This window comes from Eptatretus burgeri, chromosome 7 (genome assembly GCF_056783735.1).
Source record: "Eptatretus burgeri isolate ZD-2024b chromosome 7, Ebu_testis_v1, whole genome shotgun sequence".
In the NCBI taxonomy this organism is placed as follows: domain Eukaryota; kingdom Metazoa; phylum Chordata; class Myxini; order Myxiniformes; family Myxinidae; genus Eptatretus; species Eptatretus burgeri.
Window position 1 is genome coordinate 4329706 of NC_140967.1, and position 22698 is coordinate 4352403.

At 43.8% G+C, this 22698-nt stretch overlaps 1 protein-coding gene and 2 long non-coding RNA genes across 7 annotated transcripts in view; 2 read left to right on the plus strand and 1 right to left on the minus strand.

The window, feature by feature from the left end:
* Window positions 1–1192: 1192 nt before the first annotated feature.
* LOC147022580 (uncharacterized) lies at window positions 1193–6860 on the plus strand. Its single transcript, XR_015059798.1, has 3 exons — window positions 1193–1440; window positions 1547–1603; window positions 4751–6860. It is a non-coding gene; the product is annotated as an uncharacterized LOC147022580 (long non-coding RNA).
* A 3058-nt stretch (window positions 6861–9918) lies between these two features.
* Window positions 9919–22698, minus strand: part of LOC147022581 (uncharacterized) — a 45234-nt gene continuing 32454 nt past the window's right edge. Inside the window, exon 5 of the long non-coding RNA XR_015059797.1 lies at window positions 9919–11683. This is a non-coding gene — a long non-coding RNA (uncharacterized LOC147022581). The remainder of the gene's footprint in view (window positions 11684–22698) is intronic.
* Window positions 12254–22698, plus strand: part of BABAM2 (BRISC and BRCA1 A complex member 2) — a 33506-nt gene continuing 23061 nt past the window's right edge. For 2 of the 5 annotated variants that reach the window (XR_015059795.1, XM_085887297.1), the window contains exons 1-4: window positions 12278–12413; window positions 20901–21092; window positions 21207–21283; window positions 21401–21495. Coding sequence is in view for 4 of the 5 variants with exons in the window: in XM_085887297.1 (XP_085743423.1) it covers window positions 20974–21092; window positions 21207–21283; window positions 21401–21495 (291 nt within the window). In the remaining variant the exon portion in view is untranslated. Of the gene's footprint in view, window positions 12414–12495; window positions 12622–16772; window positions 19216–20900; window positions 21093–21206; window positions 21284–21400; window positions 21496–22698 lie in introns of those variants that run through there. The other 3 variants (XM_085887300.1, XM_085887299.1, XM_085887301.1) reach the window with 3 other exon arrangements.

The window sequence follows — 22698 nt, forward strand, 5'->3', positions numbered from 1 at the left end:
AGTAACGTGTGTCAACGATCGCATAACGTGCCTACAACTTCTGGCCAGCGTAGCGGAACGTGTGAGTCATACGCTGGCATACGTCGTAAAATTTCAAGAATGCTAAAATTTGAGGACAACCACAAAGTACAACAATGAAAGCCAACGTACTACGACGTATGGCAGTGTTTTTCAGCGTGCTCTTAATGTATACACGACTTACCCATAACGTATTCGACGTGTGCCAGCGTTTTAGACAAATTTTTCATGTCGGCATACGCTGGCTAAATCGTCAGGGTGTGACAGCGCCTTTACCAAATAGCACTATCATCTCCACCTCTATTGCTGTCTCCACTCCCGCCTGAACTTATTTCTAGCCGGCCCAACATCCAGTGTTTTAGATTCAATGATTCACGAAAAATATGTTAGTTATTTATTTAGTTATTATTATATTAAATTAGGGTATGGTGAGATGCTAATCTGTACACTTCTGAACTGCCTAGGTGAAAATGGACTGCATTTTCGAATTCAGTGGGGTCGATTTACTCTAAGAAATGTTTAGACGGACGACAAATTAATTATAGATTAGAAATTATCGAAATGAGTAGGATTAGTTACTCAACTCCAGCAATGATAAATCTTGTTTTGGGTCATATTTTCGAAATGGTAGTGAATTCAATGTCTGTCCAGTCATTTCTTCAAGTAAATCGACCCATCGAGTTCGAAAATGCATTCCATTTCCACCTCGGACATCCAGAAGTACCCGTAATCGTACCTGACCATACCCTAATTTATTCAAGTCAAGAGACTAAAAGTCGTCATATGGAGCGACCTCAAAATCACCTCCGATCAAGCTAAAAAAATTTATGCGCGTTATTGGATCATATTAGAATAATTTTAAGCTTGTGGAGCAACATTCTATTTTTTTCAACTTTTTTGGACCACCCTAATATATATATATATATATATATATATATATATATATATATATATACATATACATATACATATACATATATATATATATATACATATATATATATATATATATATATATATATATATATATATATATATATATATATATATATATATATATATATACGAATAATGCCGATCTCATCTGTACGACTGCATCAATAACAGACATGGAAAGAATATATGAATAATAACACAATGATTTTCAATTCCCAGTGAAATGAAGAGTTGAGCTTGAAAGACCTTTGAGCTGTTTACCATAACACCAGACCGAATGCGGTGACGCAATTTGCCCAGAAAGAGAAGCTATGCTGACGTACATGCCTTTGTCATCACATTGATTTTACTTTCTTTTTCAATCTCCATCAGGCCACCTTAATTGCATCTTCTGTCCCTTCCAGTCAGCCTTTTGTGCCAGCTATTATATGTTCCAACTCAACTTCCCGCAAGAAAACCAGGAAGCAGCCAAGTGGTTTCAAAGATGTCCGTACCTTACTTATCAAGTGTGAGCTGTGCTGCATTTGTCAGTTCGTGCAAACAGTACAAAGTTGAGAATGGAGAATGTCATTTGTATTTATTTTCCTCACAGTTGCTGTTGGCATGAGGAAGCCTGCTGTGAAGCAGGTGAAACATCACCGAAGACCAGGTCTGCTTTTGTTTATTGCTTAAATTAGCAGTGAATCTAGTTTACTTTTGGTTGGAAGTGCCTTTTTTGTTTTAAAATGTATAATCCTAACCACCCCAATCTTATACTATATATCTATAGATCCAATCCAAAGAGACCATACTCTGTACAGAACGTTGGTGCTGCCGCCTAAGCAGTCTCCGAGGCTATTGGGCACAATCCTGGACGGGTCACCACTCCGACACAGGATACTCGAATGGCTCAATCATCCCAGCAAGCTGGTAATCATTTTGCCGACCTCGGAAGGATGAAAGACTGAGTCAACCCCACCTGGTATTAAATAAACAGCCGAGCAGGATTTGAACTCAAGACCCTAGGATCCCAAGAGAACCATTCTCACCATTAAGCCAACACCAAGCACATATATGTATGCATGTGTATGTATGTATATGTATATATATATATATATATATATATATATATATATATATATATATATATATATATATATATATATATATATATATATATATATATATATATATATATATATATATATAGTGTCAGAGTGGCGACCCGTCCAGGATTGTGCCCAATAGCCTCGGAGACTGCTTTGGCAGCACCAACGCTCTGTACAGAGTATGGTCACAATGGATGGATGCATATATGTATATATATATATATATACATATATACTGTACATACATATATACATATATATATATATATATATATATATATATATGTATATATATATATATATATACATATATACTGTACATACATATATACATATAATGCCTGGTGTTGGCTTAGTGGTTAGGGTGGCGGCTTAGGATCCCTGGGTCCTGAGTTCAAGTCCCGTTGGCTGCTGAATTAACACCAGGGGGTTGACTCAGCCTGTCATCCATCTGAGGTCGGCGAAGTGAGTACCAGTGTACTGGTCCCGGTGTATGCCCCGGCTAGAATAGGTGTACCATATCCCTGTGTGTCGTAAGAGGCGACCAGGGTTGGCGTCAGGAAGGGCATCCGGCCATAAAACATTGCTTCAAGAAAAAGCCTAACCCCTGCACAGCAGGGAAAAATGGCTGTAAAAACGGTCATTTTTATATTATACATATATACATATACATACATACAGCAATGCATACCTACGAGGCTGCCAAGCATGTATCACATGCAAACGTCAAAAGCAGTCAATATATAAATAAATAAAGACCTACCCACATCTCTCACCTGTGAATGGAGGGAATTCTTGAGTTACTTGATGCAGCTTCTTTGGCTGGAGAAGTGTGGGAGGGGTCAATTGTTTATATAATCCAAGCTACCTGGGTTTTGTTGATGACGTGAGAGCTGATTGGCTATTCCCTCCATTCCCAGGTGAGAGATGTGGGTGGGTCTTTATTTATTTATATACTAGCAACAACAACCCGTCGCTTCGCTGACAAGAATATTCGGGGGGGGAGAGGGAAAAGGGAGAGAGGAGGGAGGGAAGGAGGAATGGAAGGGGTGGGAGAGAGAGGGTGGGGGGTAGGGGTGGGAGAGAGTGGGAGGGGTAGGAGCAGGAGGAAGAGGGAGGGGTAGGGGTGGGAAACAGAGGGAGGGGTAGGGGTGGGAAACAGAGGGAGGGGTAGGGGTGGGAAAGAGAGGGAGGGGTAGGGGTGGGAAAGAGAGGGAGGGGTAGGGGTGGGAAAGAGAGGGAGGGGTAGGGGTGGGAAAGAGAGGGAGGGGTAGGGGTGGGAAAGAGAGGGAGGGGTAGGGGTGGGAAAGAGAGGGAGGGTTCGGGCGGGAGAGAGAGGGAGGGTTCGGGCGGGAGAGAGAGGGTAGGTGGAGGGGAGGGAGGGGTAGAGGTGGGAGAGAGAGAGAAAGGGGTAGGGGTGGGAGAGGGGTAGGGGCAGGATAGAGAGGGATGGGGGCGGGAGAGAGAGGGATAGGGGGCGGGGAGAGGGATAGGGGACGGGAGAGAGGGATAGGGGGACGGGAGAGAGGAATAGGGGGCCAGAGAGGGAGGGGTAGGGGTGGGAGAGAGAGGGAGGGGTAGGGGTGGGAGAGAAAGAGGGAGGGGTATGGGTGGGAGAGAAAGAGGGAGGGGTAGGGGTGGGAGAGAGAGAGGAAGGGGTAAGGGTGGGAGAGAAAGGGGGAGGGGTAAGGGTGGGAGAGAGAGCAGTAGAGGCGGGAGAGAGAGGGAGTAGGGGCAGGAGAGAGAGAGGGATAGGGGGCAGGAGAGAGGGATAGGGGGCAGGAGAGAGGGAAGGGATGTGAGAGAGAGGGAAGGGATGTGAGAGAGAGGGAAGGGATGTGAGAGAGAGGGAAGGGATGGGAGAGAGAGGGAAGGGATGTGAGAGAGAGGGAAGGGATGTGAGAGAGAGGGAAGGGATGGGAGAGAGAGAGGGAAGGGATGGGAGAGAGAGGTGGGAGAGGAAAAGAGGCAGAAGGGTGACAGAGGGATTGGGGAGTGAGGGGAGGAGGGGAGTGAGGGGATGGGGGAGTGAAGGGAGGGAGAGGAGGAGGGGGGATTCCGTCAGATGTGACGCCCAGCTGAACGTCCATCTGAGAGACGGCACACACATTGATGAATCACTCTGCCTGTGAAACACCAGGATGACACTTTATAACTGAGTCGGGATACAAACCCAGGCAAGACAGCTTAGTGCGAGCATGTGTACTTCTCAGCTGTCCTGCCATGATCTAGTGATTCATTGCTTTATGAAAACTAAATTGATCCGAGCAGCAGTTCTGACTGGAAAACAAAACAAAACAAACAAAATCCTTTCATTTGACACATTCTTTGAAAACTCTCCTCTACCTCCGGAGAGTTGTATGGTGGAGGAGGATAGCGCGATAGGGGAGGGAGAAGGCAGCGCGAGGGGGGGGGGGGAGAAGGCAGCACACCAGGGCATTACTGGGGCAATAAAATACGTCCAAACAGCAGGGTTTTCCTTCCAACCGCAATGTTCTGTATAAAACTAGGCGGTAACATTTAAAAATCAAAACTAATGTTATTTGGTAAAGGCTTGCCTACAGTCCACCCCCCAAACAATCCTCCCCACGGTCCCCTCCCCCCCCCCCCCACACACACACACACACATTCCTCCAACCTCCTCTGGTTCTACACTAAACTAAACTCACCGGTGAGTTACTGAACCTCTCACTCGCCCACCTGCACAGATTTCCCCACACCTGCACTGCACGGTGACGCGTCCTGTTTGGCTTCGAGGCTTCGGCGCTGCAGAAGTACATGGTTCACGAGAGGTCACAATGTCCCATAACCTGCTCCACGCACCACGCACCCAAGTTCGAGTTCAGATCGTGTGCCCACGAAACCCGTGCACCGCACACACGTCACCAAGAACAGGCACACACTCCATGGAGAGTCATTTGTTCCCATTTCTACCACGTCCATGTGTGCTGTCCACTAATACCTCTTCACTTGCAGAAACTACCGACTATTAATATATCGGCGGAACTATCACTATATATTGACATTAATATTTTGTCATGTGAGCAAATCGCCCAGCCTTTGTCTGAAAGCAGACACATAGTCCAGCAAATTTAACTGACCTCTCATTGAGCCACTGTTCCTTCAAAAGCTTCAATGGTCCTCGCACAGTATGTGCAAACACTAGTTCAGAGGGAGTGAACCGATTCACCGGCAGCAAGCAACAATAATTGTACTCTTTCATCCCAATCCTTCTCACACTCAAATCAGTAAGTTGTAATTGTGTTTTTCAAAGTCTGGTAGAATCTTTCTAAGGTACCTTGTGACAAAGGATGGTTAGCACTCGACTTAACCTGTTTCATTCTCCAATGGTGCAAAACCTGTTGAAATGGCCTTGACATGAAATATGATCCCTGATCAGACTGTATGACCTGAGGTAGACCAACAAGGGTGAATAACTTAACGAAAGCATGAGCAATATTTGTGGCCACAATTGTTCTGAGAGATATCACCGCTGGGAACCTCATGGAAGCACACATAATAGTCAGCACGTATTGATTACCTGACTTAGTCTTGGGTTAGGGACCTACACAATTAATGATAATTAATCCAACTGAAAGGTTCATCAAAAGCTGGAATGGGTTTTAATGGTGCTGAAGGAATCTTTGGTGTCGGTTTCCCTGCTATTTGACATGAGTGACAGGTTTTATAAAACTCCGCAACATCACGTCCTAAACCCGGACAAAATAATGTGTCAACATTTTTCACATGTTTTGTTCACCCCTAGGTGACCTGCCAATGGTTCTTCATGCACCAAACTCAAGATCTCATTATGTTGTGGCTGTGGAACCACAATTTTATAATGCACCTTCCATTCATCATCTGCTATCTGCTGGTACATTAGGTGGTCTCCAACTCCTCCTTGGGACCTTGATTTCGCAGATGATGCAGACATCTTTGCGGAGACTCCTGATATCCTTTTGGGAGCCCTCGAGGTGCTGATTGAGGTGTTGGAGCCAATAGGATTATGGGTTTCCTGGGTCAAAACTAAGATCCAGGCTTTCAATGACATATTGGATGCTGCTATCTTGTCTGTACCTGTTTGTGGTGAGGATGTTGAGGTCACAGAGAGATTCACTTACCTTGGCAGTGATGTTCATGTCTCTGTTGGCTGTGAGCCAGAGGTCAGTAGACGTCTGCATCGGGCATGGGGAGTCATAGATTCACTGGATCACGGGGTGTGGCCCTGTCGGTACCTGTGCAGGAGGACGAAAGTCTAAGTCTTCGGGTCCTTGGTGCTTCTATTGTTGCTTTACGGATGTGAGACTTGGACTCTGACCAGGATCTGAGAAGGAGACTTAATTATTTTGGTACCAGGTCTCTTCGGAGAATCCTTGGCCTCGCTGGTCGGACTGTGTCCAACGAGCGGTTGCTGAGAGAGACCCAAATGAGATTTATTACCTGCATAGTCCGTGAGCATCAGCTGCGTCTGTATGGCCACGTGACTCGTTTTCCTGACGCTGATCCTGCTCACCAGAATCTCTCAGCGAGGGAGTCTCGTGAGAGGAGGAGGCCAATGGGCCGACCACGTGCTTCGTGGTTGCAGCAGGTTGATCAGCATCTCAAGGAGATGGGGATGGGCCAGTCATCTGCCTGGGGGGTGGCCAGATGGAAGCTCCTGGAGTACCAGCTGAAAGTGGACGCAACGACGCGCTGCTCTGGCGCATGCTTCCATTCCTGACCTGACCTGTCCCAATCTTCCTTAAAGTAACAAACTTTGATAACATACTCCTCCATGAGGACTCCATTAGCTCGAATACTGAGATCTGAATCCTTAAGTTGCTCCTCTATAATCTATCTATATCTCTATAATCTATCTATCTATCTCTCTCTCTCTCTCTCTCTCTCTCTCTCTCTCTCTCTCTCTCTCTCTCTCTCTCTCTCTCTCTCTCTCTCTCTCTCTCTCTCTCTCTCTCTCTCTCTCTCTCTCTCTCTCTCTCTCTCCTCTCTATATATATATATCTCTCTCTCTATATATATATATATATATATATATATATATATATATATATATATATATATATCTCTCTCTCTCTCTCTCTCTCTCTCTCTCTCTCTCTCTCTCTCTCTCTCTCTCTCTCTCTCTCTCTCTCTCTCTCTCTCTCTCTCTCTCTCTCTCTCTCTCTCTCTCTCTCTCTCTCATATATACATATACATATATATATATATATATATATATATATATATATATATATTTATTTATATATATATATATATATATGACCAGACCATTCACATGCCTTCTCAGACTTTTCTCACTGGATATCAGATTTGTCATCTGGTCCAAGAATAGGACCCTCACTTGTTTCATTCGCATCAACATCATCACCAACCTGGTCCATAAAGAAATGCTCGAAAGTGTCCATGAGTTCTCAGTCCACGTCCTTTTTCAATCTACTCTCTTCAGAGCACTTTGTAGACCTGGAGCGAGTTACTACACTGATGGAAAAAATATCAGGAGTCTCCTGCTCCAGCTACTCTGTGTTACACTCAGCACTCGGCCTTTCCACGAATTGCAGGTTAACCGAGACTGGGCCACCTGCTAAGCCATTTCCAACAATAAAATGAACTCTTTCTATCGGAAGAATAGACCGTTAGCCTGCAGTACCAGGTCCTGACACCAAGTCGGACTTTTGGTGAACCACCTGAAGAAGGAGGGCATTAACAAAGCCACCAACACTTAAAACAGTACATTGGCACCCATCGCCATCTTCTCAGATAGTGGTAAGATTCCTTCTAACATCAAAGACTGAGATGCCCCCGTATCTCTCAATATTTTAAGAGGTTGCTGGTTGGCAGTGTCGCCTACAGCTGACATAAAACCCTCTGTAATGAAAGGTTTATATCCCTCATTAATAACGTCTAGATGTGGCGTCACCTCCTTTTTGGGTCACCTTTCAAAAGGGTGGTTTTGAACATATGCAAGTGCAGTTGGCATAACCTTTGGCTCATAATCACTTCGGTTTCTCCTTTCCATAATAAGACATTGAGGGATTAGGTGTCCTCTCCAATTGCAATAGAGGCACAAGTAAGCCTTGATGAAAATTCTGTGGTCTGTTTCTGAACACACATGGAAAACTGAACTTCTGGTCGGCAGACTTAAAATAATCAAACTTGGCATGAGAGTTTTCTGGAGGAAGTTTAAAGAAGGGTTTGTTTCCCTGACCTGGTTTATTGCAACTCCCTCGGTTGTTTTTGATTGGAAATCCTGGTTTGTGTCGATACATTTTGTGGGTCAGAGCAAAATCGTCAGCTGTAGTTGCTGCAGTGCAAACCTCCTCTTTCTTTTGTTCATCCAAATGTGTCCTCATGTCAGAATGCACAACACATTGTTTAAACTCCTCCACAACTGCCTTAATCTGTCAAAGTCCTTCACAATTTCCTTGGAAGTACACCATCTATCAAACAAAGTTATTTCATTCCCAAGCAAATTCCACATGGATTTTACCATCTTTCTTCCTGCATTGCCTGAACTTCTGCCTGCAAGGCTCTGGGACCGGTTCATAGGCTTTAAGAATTGCCCTTTTTACCTCGTCATACTCTGAGCACTGATCAATAGGTAAAGCAGAGTAAATATCTTGAGCTTTGCCAAGGAAAACACTTTGTAACTAGAACCGTACTCGGTTGAGCGCATAGCTCCGCCAGGTTGAACCATTTCCATTTTCTATCCCACTGATAGGTCGGATCTGCATCCGGACTTTAACCAAAATCGAATCAGTTTCCTCTTGTCAGCGACTCAGTTTATTTCTGTACAAAAATATTTGACGTCTCTTCGCACCACCTTTGCATGTACCCCCCCCCCCCTTCTCGCCCATTTTGTCTCCCCATTTTTATTTGTTTTTCACCCCCTTGTTACATTATCCTATCCTTCATTTTACCCCGACAAGCTACCAATATCGAGTTTACAAACAACATTATATTTGCATGACATGGTTTTAACATTGTTCGTAGGATTGCTGGACTGTACATAGTTGTGCTTCACATGCGGTACCTCGAGTTGTGAATGCAGTTTGCCATCGTATTGATCGAGGGCAGGACTTGGCAGAGGGCACCTTCTGCTGTTTTACTAGAACTTGCTCGTGGAAGGTGTTTCCTCGAGCCTTCGCTACTTTCCGATAACCGAGAAATACTGCTGAGCTCAATAAAGCCGTCATAACTAGATTGTGCAGGGAAGAGCAGCTGGTTACCAGAATGGGTTATTATATTGAGACATACATCGTTTCTTTTCATGCTTATAAAGGAATGATCAACCAAGGCATTACTATTATTATTATTATTATTATTCACAATGCTCGATACCGATACAGGGAATGGGTCGTGGGGAGAACCACCTCTTGCCTTTTGCCAGGTGGAGCGGGAGGGTGAGGGGGGTGGACCGAAAGTGCCTTATCACGCGAACGCCCGGAAAGGTGTGATGACACTGCTGAACAAACATAGTGTAAGAAGTTTCTAAAACGCATCATCTCCCTTGACTGCCAATAATTCTGTCATCGCAAGTCTTTCGGAGCCTTGACGAGACAGACTTCAAGATTTCCTCAAAAGGATTCCATCCATCCATTGGGACCATACTCTATGCAGAGCGTTGGTGCTGCCTAAGTAGCCTCCTTGGCTATTGGGCACAATCCTGGACGGGTCGCCACTCCGACACAGGATACCAGCATGCTGGCACTCATTTTGCCGACCTCGGAAGGATGACAGGCAGAGTCAACCCCTCATGGTATTAATTCAACAGCCGAGTGGGATTTGAACTCAGGATCATAGGATCACAAGCCCACCACCCTAGCGATTAAGCCAACACCAGGCATAAAAGGATTCCCCGATTCCAATTTGTCTGTAGTTGGTCAAATGTCACTGCGATAAGACACCTCGTGTATCCTGGCAGTGAATGATGCTACCTGACAGGCCTACACCTGCCATCGAGCTACGTACAGTGCATCAAGATAGTGATCGTGATGTGCAGTACACTACCACTGATTGTTTTGATTGATGATTCTCAGTATTGCGATTTATTAGAGTAATCCTACCGCAATTAGATGATATCACTTTTTGGGAACTTTTGTTGCGCAACAGGGACTGGAGCACTTCCGTTTTGATCACGAGCATCATGGTCCATGTGTAATTCACTTGACGCTTTTTAGTCCGATTTGAGGCCTCCATTTCTTCTTCAATTTGCAACTTGCTGTTTATGTCCAGATTTTTTTTTATACCCTAAATCAATAAACGGAGGGGTATGGTGTTTTTCTTGTTTTTTTGTTTTACCCTGAAAATAAATTCTGCCATCCTTGCTCTTGTACCGCTCCGGCGTCCCTGGCTTGGGGTTACAATCTTGGACTGGTCAGCACTCCCACTCAGCTGAGAGTGAATGATGTTGAAGGTGCCGGTGACAACTCACCTCCTCTTTGTGAAGGACACCGTAGGATCTGTAATGTCCACCAACTGATGCCAGGCGGACCGGATTCCCGTTTAATGTCCATGCGAGGGACTGCACACACATTGGTGAATTACCCAGCATCCAAAACACCGGGATTACAGCTTATAGCTGGGTCGAGACGTTCAGGCTAACCTGCCAGCTCATACGTGTCATTTTTTGATAACAACCCGGCTCCATCTGTCTAAGTCACGCTATCTCCTTATGCACAGTTGGGCTTAAATTCACCACACCTGGTAGTTATGATGACCACATGGCACGAAGGTGAAAAAGCAGGATCATTTTTGGTGAGGCACGAGGTCAAAAGGTCAAATACCAAATAAATGCAATTACAGGAACATTTTAAAACATATGTAAAACCAACATTGGGGGAAACATGAAATATGTCACAATTTTTTGGATTTGATGCCCGATTCGTGTCCCACGGGGTAAGTAGGGACCTCGGTCATAGGGGTCAAAACGTGGGTGGGGACCTCGGTCATAGGGGTCAAAACGTGGGTGGGGACCTCGGTCACAGGGGTCAAAACGGAAAAAGTTTAAACTCAAAATTTGATATTCGGTGATTCCTGGTGGAACTTTTTGCCAGATTTCAACTTCGCTGAAGGTGGGTAGCGTGGGGGATTTGCGATGACACGCCATCGACTTCGCTCTAATTTAACTCATTTCCCCCCTTTTTTAACGTGATGTTGCATACTGTATACACAATGAGGTACCGTTAGGTACAACTGCAGTTTCATTTAGCTCTTCTCAAACAAATCCAAATCCATTTTGGCCTCGTTCTCTCATTGAAGTAAGTGCCCTCCCTTCGGTCTCAATACCTGTGTCGAAAAGTTAAATTAAAAATAATTTTTTTGCCCTTTTCTCTTACGTCCTCTTCAAGATCCTAACCCACCTTTTCTGAAATATCATTTTTTTTCTCTCCATTCTATTCATCTCTCAAACAGATTCTTTCGGTTCTCCCTTCGAACTGTCACAAGCTCCCGGATAACAGTATCTGCCAGCCTGAGCAGTCGATGGACTTTAAAGATCCCCGGTGTCCTTCGCGAAGAGTCGGTGAGTTATCACCGGCACCCTGAACAAATTTTAAATTCCTGCCATGACCACTGCTGGGAAGGCAATGGCACAGCACGCAGTACAACCCTTGCCAAGAAACTGCTTTGGCAGCACCAACGCTCTGTAACAGAGTAAGTAGATGGCACATCAGAATCACAATTAATTGATTAATTGATTAATTAATATATAATATATTAATGTATTTTCTTCGTCCATATCAGCCATTTATCACACCGTATCCGTATTCATGATTTTATTTTATTCTCTTCGTTTGCCAACCACCCCCCCCCCCCCCACACTTATTATTACCTGCACGACCCTCCAGCTCTCATCCAATTCGGAATCAAAATAATAGAACTTAGAGCACACATAACAAAGACAATGTTACCTGCCAATCTGATGCCAGCACCACCACACCTTGCACGAATTCACGGACGTACGCAGCGTGGGGGACACAGGGGGTAATCAGAAATTACATCATTTGTGCGTACGTAATAAATAGATGTAATTTAATACCGATTGTGTTAAAATTAACACGTGAATGTATTTATTTATTTATTTTTAAATGTGCTCCTGGGGATGCGGAGCTCGTGGCCAATGTTTGTGAAAGACACACAAAGGGTGTTCCTGACTCCCTGCCGATTGAAATCCGTTTATTTAAAAACACGAGGGACTTCCGGTCTGAGACTATAACTGCAAAGCTTTCCCCACAGTTTAAGGCCAACATGCTGCTGAAGGAACGACAAATATTTATACATTTAAAACGAAACGAAATAATTACAATTTGTTCTAAATCTACAAACAACAACAACAACGGTTTCTTCAGCCTGCGAAGTGGTTCCATTTGCCGGGTTGGTGGAGCTTGTTTCTGCGCTGCTTGGCACTTGCCCTCTTTTTTTTTTTTTCTTTCTTTCTTCGTTCCTCATCCTCTTCTTCGTTTTCCTCATCGTGAACTCCTCCCCCGCCCCCCTTTGTGTGTTTCCACCTCGTGATCGGATTCCTGAGCCGATGAACTGCCGCCAAATCCGATCGTTATCGATCACTTCCTGCTTGCCGCACGTTTGTCCAAATCAATCGCTCGTTTTGATATTTTGCTCAAGTTGCCGTTTTACATCGATTCATGACTCGCAGGAAGTGTCCGGCGTTTGTTAAACACGTACAAAGGGGGGGGGGGGTGTATCGATTCAAACCGTTTATTTGAAAACGGGAGGGACTTCCGGTCTTAAAGCATGAGTAGTGTCAAGCTTTTCCCCACAGTTTAACCCCCACATGAAAGGAACTACAAGGAAACTACGATGGAACTACGAGGGAACTACAAGGAAGGCACAGCAGGAATTGATGACATTTATCCTGAACGACTGAACAACTTGGCACCTCACGGACGTGTCCTTCTGGCCAGGGTCTCTTCACTGTAGTCCGGTGGCTTAGCGCCAATTTTGGGCAACATCATGACACGCTGGATTAAAGCGCCACATTTTGCACACTTACTATACAGGTCCCATAGAAACATTCTAGAGGGGGGTGCCCGGTCAAGGTCAGGCCGAGGTCAAAGGTCACATGGTGTAATACTGTATAAATACCACATATAACATGGGTTTTGTCAATCTGGAAGGTTTTCACCTTGCCGTAGTAGTGCAGCAGTTGTTAAATGTGGGATTGGAATCAGTCAAGCATGTTTTTATTGTTGTTACGTTCCCACGCCCCCCCAAAAATGTCACTTTTTTCCCCTCCAAAATGGTCAAATTTTCCCCAAAGGTCAATGTTTTTTTTTTCCCATGAGGCCAAATTTGCCCCAAGTATATCCGGTCGCAGGTTTATAATTGAGGAGCAATTAACAAGTTTTCCTCACCCTGGCTTTTTTATTTTTACCACTCTGTCTGTAATTGCTTAAACATGATATCTCTTTTCAGGATATCTTCATTGTCTTGGTCTCTTTTCAGGAAGACTAATATCGATCCCAAGCAGAATGGATTGGGAAAAGTGCATAATATCTGGTTTGAAAGATTGTGATTTAAAGTGTCCTGCTGAAAGGTCAGATGGAGAAGGACTAGCTTCATATGATGATTTCCTGCAGAATGTGGAGGGATTTCGTGAACTACAAGCACTTCCAGTTGAATTAGCCAACAGCGGATGTGACGCTGCTGCTGAACTTCTTGAAAATCGTGCAAAATGGCATAAAGCATGTAAACTGAAGTTTGCTTGCTCGAAGTTTGAAAGAGCAAGAGATAGACATATAAGCGAAAAAGTACTGAACAGGATGTAAGAAAGTCTAAACGCCAAACACGAGTCATCTTCAACTATGAAAGACTGCATCTTCTGGAGAAAAACTCAAGGCAGGCTGCAGAACTGTTCTACTTTAGGACTGGATATGACACTCAGAGATATGGCTGCAGCATTGAAAGACAAAGACTTGCTAGCAAGAATTGCAGGAGGTGATTTAGTAGCTATTGAAGCTAAGTATCACAATAAATGTCTAACAGCCTTCAAGAATCGCTATAGAAGTATGGAAAGAGAAAAGCAGGAAGACAATACCACATCCACTATTGATCAGAAAACGATGCAGGCTCGAGTGTTTGCAGAGCTGGTTTCTTATATAGAAAGCAGAATTTTTGACGGAACTCACATATTCAAACTTTCCGAGATCCATACATTGTTTCAACAGCGACTTGACATTCTAGGTGTCAGAAAAACAATCAATAGGTTAAGGATCAAGAATCAGCTTCTTGCACACTTTGCAGCTGATGGGCGGAACACTCTCCTTGTATTTAATGAGGGGCTTCAGCAAATTTTGAAGGCAGCAATGGCATCATGTGACTTTGATGAAGAAGCTCTCTCCATGGCCAGTGTAGTACAGGAGATGCACATGCAGTAGTACAGGCTTGGAGTGCACAGCACTCTGTGAGTGCAGGGGAAGTTGCACTCACTGAGTATGGAATGTAACTGATATCCTTAGCAGACCTCAATTTGTCAGTTTTATGCAAATTGTAACTAATAAGGGTTGGTGAAAGAGTACAAAAGGTACTTTTGAAGCATGACTTACATTTTAACCTTGATCATATACATTATGACGTCATTTGGATTTTTCTCACAGGTGGTGGTATTTTTCCCCAACAGATAGTCATCACGTAAACCACATAATTATGAGTTTTTATGTAGTAAGATGTTGTAAACCTAGCTCAAACATTCTTTTTTTTATCATGACATGCATGAATTCAGATACAGTTATAGAGGTACACTTACATAAATTACGTCAATGCTGACAACTATAGGTGACAGTAAACCTTTTGCAAGTGTTCCCATGATGCACTATACCCTTAGAATAGTGTGTGATGGGAAGACTTGCGAAAGGTCTATAGTGGGATGGTATTTTATTAACTATGATGTCAGAAAGAGTAACTGTAGCTAAACTGTAGTTAACAGTTTAGATAGTGCCTAATATTTATCTGATGAAAAATCTCTTGTAGCAGTATCCTCACAAGAAACATATTGAAAAAAGATCTAATTGTAAAATTAGGTCAGCCTGGGATACAATGTGGCAGCCATTTTGAATTTATGCAAATAAGGAGTTGTCCAAATATTTTTCCAAGTTATCTTGTGTGGTTCTTTGTATTTAAACCTCCTCAATCACCCTTACATGCAATTTAGTAGTATTTATATGCGGTCAGAAATTCTATTCAGGTGGCCATTTTGGAAATTGGCGGCCATTTTGACCTGGACATGGCAGACTGGGCACCACCCTCTATTATGCTTCCATGGGACCCAAACAACCAGTGTGCAAAGTTTGTTGCTTTAATCCAGCGTGTCATGATTTTTTCGCTAAGCCACCGGGCTACTGGTGGAGACCTTTCCAGTGCCAACTCACAATGCATGTCCTTTAGTCTCTGCTTAGTCATCGAAGATGTAGAGTTTTACTCAGGGAGAAAAGAAGCCCCATAAGGACTCTGAATGCTGGTCTTCTCCAAGGATCTAGCTTCGCTCCATTCCTCCTCAATGTCGATGGGAGTGACATGCCTTGTTCCACCTCCAGAAAATTTGCCTTTGTAGATGACTTGCCCTTTCTACCCAAGCGATCAACCATGACGATCTCAGTGGTACCCTGTCCCAGGACGTAAAGGTAACATGGAGCAATACCTTATCTGCTGCGCCTCTGCCCAAACCCAACTAAGACTGCAGTTACCGCTTTCCATCTCAGCAACTGACTGGCGAACAGCAAACTCCAGGTTTCCTTTTGCGGCAAACAAGTCGAGAACGTACCGTTCCCCGAGTACCTTGATGGCAGCCTCATCTTCCGTGAACACCTAGAACGGGTCACAGAAAAGATCAATACCAGGGTAAACATCATCTGGAAGCGAGTGGTCACAAGCTGGGGATCGATCAAGTGCACACTCTTCACAGTGTGAGCCTTACTCTTGTGTACTCTGCAGCGGAATACTGTTCTCCTGTTTGGGTAGAGAGCAGCCACACGAAACACTTGGACACTGTCCTGAAAACACCTACGTGGATAATCAGCTTTACACTAAAATCACCACCCATGCAGTGGCTCCCAATCCTGTCTAATATGTCATCCCCTGATGTGTGCCGGAAGGTAAGAATGCTGAGAGAGTTTCACTGTATCAAATCCAACCCAGAGATTCCAATCCACGAAGACCTGCAGAATGTACCAAATATCTCATGCGACTCGACTCGCGCAAACCTTTCTGGGGCTCTGCATTTATGTTTTGAGTGATGCAGGGTTTTAACACAACGTACAAGTGGCGCAATCTTTGGACAGACAACATTGCTAACAAAGACCCTGTGAGTGATCCGAAAAGAAGAGCCTCCAGGTTTTGACTTCCCCTGGAAACAGTGGTTTGCGCTCAACAGGATTTGTGCTCTCCATGCAAGGACATCACACCACCTCCAGAAATGGAATTTCAAAAATAAATAACCCAGCATGTAACTGTGGTCACCCAGATCAGTCTATTCATCATATTGGGAATGAGGACGGCACTTGGGAGGGCACATACCTCCGCCATGCTGAACATTTTTATTTATTTTTTAAATACATGGTTTCGGCTCGTGCAAGAGCACGGACACAGAACAGATCAGAAAAAAAACATAACAAAGAGAACAGCAGGAGAAAGTGGAAATGCCAATATCAGAGCAGAGAGAGAAGGCAGACAGACAAATAAAGGATGCAGGTAACAATGAGGGTTTGGGGAGAACACAAGGGGTGGACAAGATGGATACATAAGCAAGGTTTTGAGAGTGGTGGAGGTGGGCATGGTTTAAGAGGTGCAGAAAAGATCATGGCTTCGGATGGGGGATGACCTGAGATTGTGGTTAACAGCAGTCTTGAAGACCGGAAGGAAAGAACGAGATTGAAGAGATTGTGGAAGGCAGTTCCACAGCTGGGAAAAGAGTGGAATAAATGAGTGGTGGTGAGCAATGGGTCTGAATTTAGGCAGTTTCACTAGGAGGGGTTTGCTGGTGGACCGCGTACGTCCTGCAGATACTTGGGGGAGTACAAAGCACGATGGCAGAGGGTGCAAGACCGTAAATGAGGCGGAAGAAGACAGAGTGACCATCTCCCTGTTAGTGATGGCAAATTGATAGTCCCATCGACTCAACTTCATCTCGAGAGATTCCAATTATCTTGAAAGTCTTGGTTGCCACAGTGTCAAGCTGAGCAAACTGTGAGGCAGGGGAGCCAACCCAGAGGGGAGAGCAGTACTCCATAAAGCTGTGTACGAAAGCCTTGTAGGTAGATCCGAGCTCAGGTATGCCAAGGAAGGACTTTGCAGTTGTTGACGTCTGGCTTTGGAGGCCGACTTTGAAATGTGGCTTGCCCAAGAGAGATCATGGCTGAGAGTGAGACCCAAGAGCTTGAGTGACTGAACCTCTTTGAGACGTTATCGAAAAAGTAGATGGGAGGGTTTGCAGAATGGTCCTTTCAGAGAAAGAGAGAGAGAGTGAGTGTGTGGGATTTCTCAGGATTGAAAGACGTGTTTACATTTTGTATCCCACCAACAGGCCACATCTGAATCTGGACCTCAACCAAAATTGAATCGTCTTGTTCTTGTCACCCATCCAACTCATCCACATCGTTTTGTCGTAACTCGGACACAACATTTTCCACATATCGTGCTCTATATTGTTTTTGGTCCCATCTTCAATGGTGAAGAATCACTTTAAAAATTCTCATATCCAGATCTTCACCAAGGTGTAATAATTTCGTCCTTGTCACCCACGAAATGTCACCCCTTGTCACCTCCACCAAATTTTGTCCATATACATCCCTAACTTTTTGAAATACCCTGTTCACAGACAGACAAACAAAAGGACAGACACGGGGTGAAAACATAACCTCTGTCCACCTTTGGTGGTGGAGGTAGTTAGTGTTAGCGACACAAAATTGATGATCGACTAAGGTCAATCCACCAAACAACAGACTGTGCTGTGACTTGGTTGTCCAACTTAGACTTTGATCTGTTTGTTGTAATTTGTCTTACACAAGAAAGAAAGATTCATGACTCAGTCGATCGTATTCAATAGTCCTGCTATCACTCATTCGTGAATCCCAATCGCGAAGGGATGTATGCTTTTGATATTTAAACACATTAGTCATTCACCCATCCTTGTTCCTCCAACGACTCGTCCATCCTGCCAATGTCCCGATTCTGACATCTGAATGACTGTTTGTGTCCCATTCAGTAGACATCCATTTTGCCCTGTCCGGCCGTGCTTTTGCCCATCTCTCATTCTTAAAAGGATGAAAAATATTGAGATCTCCCGTCTTTCCATTGTAAGTACAGAGAGACGAATGGAGGAATGTCATCCCGGCTTGGGGGTGTGTCGTTGGTTGTCATCTCCAAATGCGGGTTTCAGAAGATGGAACATAGTCCTCCCAGGTCTTGAAGGATCCACCTCCATTTCAGTGAGGGATCATGATTCACAGACCAAGCTGTGAAGTTTTCTTGTTCTCAAAGTTTTGTTCTGAGGGCTCTTTTCGGGATCGTCACTGAGCTCGGGCGCATGCTCCCGTACCTGACCTGACCTGACCTCACTGAGCCCCAGCCAGCCTCCAATGCAGTTTGTTTGTATAAATATTTCCAGGGACGGTTTTTAATATCGCCGTAAGGTTCTTTTTCATCATTCCCGTCGCTCCAACTGTCACTGGGATAATTTCAGCGCTCTTCAGCTTCCAGGATCTTTTCATTACATTCTTGAGATCCTGGTATTTGGTCATTTTTGTTGATGTCTGCATTGTTGAGGCCAAAATCGCTTGGCACTGAGTACTCGAACTTCAGTTATCAATGCAGTCTTTTCTTTTATTGTACCTAAGTATGATACCTGGTCACAGTGCTTTGTTTTCTATGTTCACTCTTAATGGGATCATTAGGTCGTACGTGAGCGTTACTTCCTTGTTGTCAGTGATTGCTTTCATTTCATGTTTCCATGAGTTTTCTTGGACTGGGATATTGAAGTTTCTGCAGAGGTGCCAGTGGATCACTCTACATACCTTAATTGTGCCTTTGTGTACACAGCTGTTCTGACATGAATTTTTTTACATCCCCATAAAATCATGCGCCGCCATTGCACGAAGCGGCACAGATCGGCAGGCCTTAGGCCTGGGTGCTAGTCCATGCCCCAGTGCAATTGGAATGATCCCAGGTATATAACCACGATGTATTACATTTGCACATAAAGCGTACGCATGTTTTTGCTTCATGTACGTACATCAGGTTATTTTTATTTGAAATCATGGGCCAAAGCTTAGAAACGATCGAAACGCAGAAGGTCGGAGAGTTTCTTCTTCATTTTGTTTCAGGTATCAGCCCGAGCTTGCAATAAGCGCAAACAAATTTTCATCTCTCGAACATTCATTGTTACCGGTAGGGGACATGTATTGCAAAGCAATTCTCGCTTTTGTTGTGGTGCTCATCATCAGTCATGTGTTGCCTTGAGTGTGGCTTACACATACCGTACATGTGTTTGAGTGTTGGAGCAGAAGTGTTGTCTTTTCCTGTGCCGTTGTGTAACCTTGTCTGTCCTTGTGTAACCTTGTCTGTCTTTGTGTAACCTTGTCTGTCCTTGTGTAACCTTGTCTGTCTTTGTGTAACCTTGTATGTCCTTGTGTAACCTTGTCTGTCCTTGTGTAACCTTGTATGTCCTTGTGCAACCTTGTCTGTCCTTGTGTAACCTTGTATGTCTTTGTGTAACCTTGTCTGTCTTTGTGTAACCTTGTCTGTCCTTGTGTAACCTTGTATGTTCTTGTGTAACCTTGTCTGTCCTTGTGTAACCTTGTATGTTCTTGTGTAACCTTGTATGTCCTTGTGTAACCTTGTATGTCCTTGTGTAACCTTGTCTGTCTTTGTGTAACCTTGTCTGTCCTTGTGTAACCTTGTATGTTCTTGTGTAACCTTGTATGTCCTTGTGTAACCTTGTCTGTCTTTGTGTAACCTTGTCTGTCCTTGTGTAACCTTGTATGTTCTTGTGTAACCTTGTCTGTCCTTGTGTAACCTTGTATGTTCTTGTGTAACCTTGTATGTCCTTGTGTAACCTTGTATGTCCTTGTGTAACCTTGTCTGTCTTTGTGTAACCTTGTCTGTCCTTGTGTAACCTTGTATGTTCTTGTGTAACCTTGTATGTCCTTGTGTAACCTTATCTGTCTTTGTGTAACCTTGTCTGTCCTTGTGTAACCTTGTATGTTCTTGTGTAACCTTGTATGTCCTTGTGTAACCTTGTCTGTCTTTGTGTAACCTTGTCTGTCTTTGTGTAACCTTGTCTGTCTTTGTGTAACCTTGTATGTCCTTGTGTAACCTTGTATGTCCTTGTGTAACCTTGTATGTCCTTGTGTAACCTTGTCTGTCTTTGTGTAACCTTGTCTGTCTTTGTGTAACCTCGTCTGTCTTTGTGTAACATTGTATGTCCTTGTGTAACCTCATCTGTCTTTGTGTAACCTCGTCTGTCTTTGTGTAACCTTGTATGTCCTTGTGTAACCTTGTATGTCCTTGTGTAACCTTGTCTGTCTTTGTGTAACCTTGTATGTCCTTGTGTAACCTTGTATGTCCTTGTATAACCTTGTGTAACCTTGTATGTCCTTGTGTAACCTTGTATGTCCTTGTGTAACTTTGTGTCCTTCTTAATCCCATGCCAATGAGGCTAAACTTCAGGATGAAAACACATCGTCCTCTTTAGCCACATTTGAGCTGTACGTTTGATGGTTCTGGTTTATACCTGTGGCACCTGAGTTTTGGACTTTGAGGAAACTTTCTGGCATTGTAGTTAGAATGTTTTAATTTTTCGGATTTTATTTTTCTGGTGAAAGATTCCAATCTCAATCTCTTCCCAACAAGGGCCAAGACACATCGGAAAGAAGTGTGTGACCTCGGCCATATTTCTACACAGTGAGCGGCAGGTTGTGAAGAGATGTCAATAGAGGAGATTCTGGAAAAATTCTCCCCCAAAGTACGGAATCAAGTGGACTTCCTTCTTCGGACGGGCCGTACTGGGCCTGGGACACTGTACATCACAGACGTGGCAAGTGGGTACGTGTGTAACTTCTCGGCACCGTGCGTAACATGAGAGCTGAACCGACAATCGAGCTGTGCCCCCTCAACAAAGTGAGACCTTTCGTACAATCTTACATGCATGTGTTCCAGATGTCCATCGGTGACCCCTCCTCCATGCTGTGATCGATTCAAACTGCACATTCCATATGCCGGGGAAACCCTCACATGTACGTTTATAATTTCCTTTGCATTATAAATAGTACGACGGATCAAAACAACCTCATTAATTGTTGCGAGAGCGAGAGGGTAGAAATCCAATGCTGAATTCCATTTTTGTTCCACAGGGGATGTCATTTTCAATGCCTTGCACCCAGAGCTCTCTCCTGACTTTATATTTGGAGAAGATACGGACTTCATGCCTAATCCAGAAAGACTCCTGGTGATTGTAAAACCCATTTATAGTTTTGGTGAAACATTGTTCGTTTGCGTATCGTCAATTACCTCCGCCACCGATCTGTTTGTTGTATGGCTTTGGGCTTGGATTCGGATGACATTCGGTGGACAGATTTGGTGTGTGACAAGGGCAAATTGATCAGATTTTGGTGAAAATCTGGATCCGGATACGAGAATATATATATATATATATATATATATATATATATATATATATATATATATATATATTTTTTAGTGATTCTTCACTATTGAGAAATGGGGCAAAAAAAACGATATACTGTATGTCATGATATTTCAAAAAGTTGTGGACGAGTTGTGGCAAAACTCGGTGCATGAGTTGGTTTGGTGACGAGAACAAGCCGATTCGATTTTCCGGATCCAGATGCGGCCTATCATTGGGATACAAAACGTAAACTGTTCAGCATGGTGGAAGTATGCATGCTCCCCAGTGCCGTTCTAGTTTAATTCGTGTAATAGATATACACAGACATCGAGGTTAAAAGCAGAGTTCGATAGTGAGTGTAGTTAGGTATCAAGCAGGTTCAGAGGATAATGTGTGACCAGAAATACGACTGAATACAAAGGGAAGTAGTTAAGCTTCCAAGTGATAGTTTTTGCACACTCTTCAGTGTGTCAAGTTTGCCACTAGCAGTGCTCCCCCATACCCGAGTACTCAAACACCAAAACCGTGTCAATATTGTGTTGTTGATTTGTTTTTGTTGGTTATATTGAGTGACCAAGGATGGGGAATTATATGAGTGGTCGTTGCTCTGCTGTGATGAACTAATGATTGTATGACACCGAAAATTAGTGAATGATGTTTTATGATCCCCAATATCAACTTTTAACTTCTCTCTCCATGCTAGAGCCAAGCTGTGCTGGTCGTAAACTAACAACAATTCGGGTGAAGTCGCTGGCACGCATTCGCAAATCCATACGCTTCCCACTTTAAGTGAAGTTGAAAGATGGCAAAAAGTTCAACCAGGGATATCAAATTTGGAGTAAAAAAAAAAAAATTAAAACTCTTCTGTTTTGACCCTCGTGACCCGATGTAGCAGGCCAGATTAAGCCCCCGCCAAAATATACCCCGCGGTATATTTTGGCCAAGACCAGACTATACCCCACGAGTCCAGATTATACCTCCTCGTGTTATTCATAAATAAGTCTGTATTTCAATGTCCAGAGT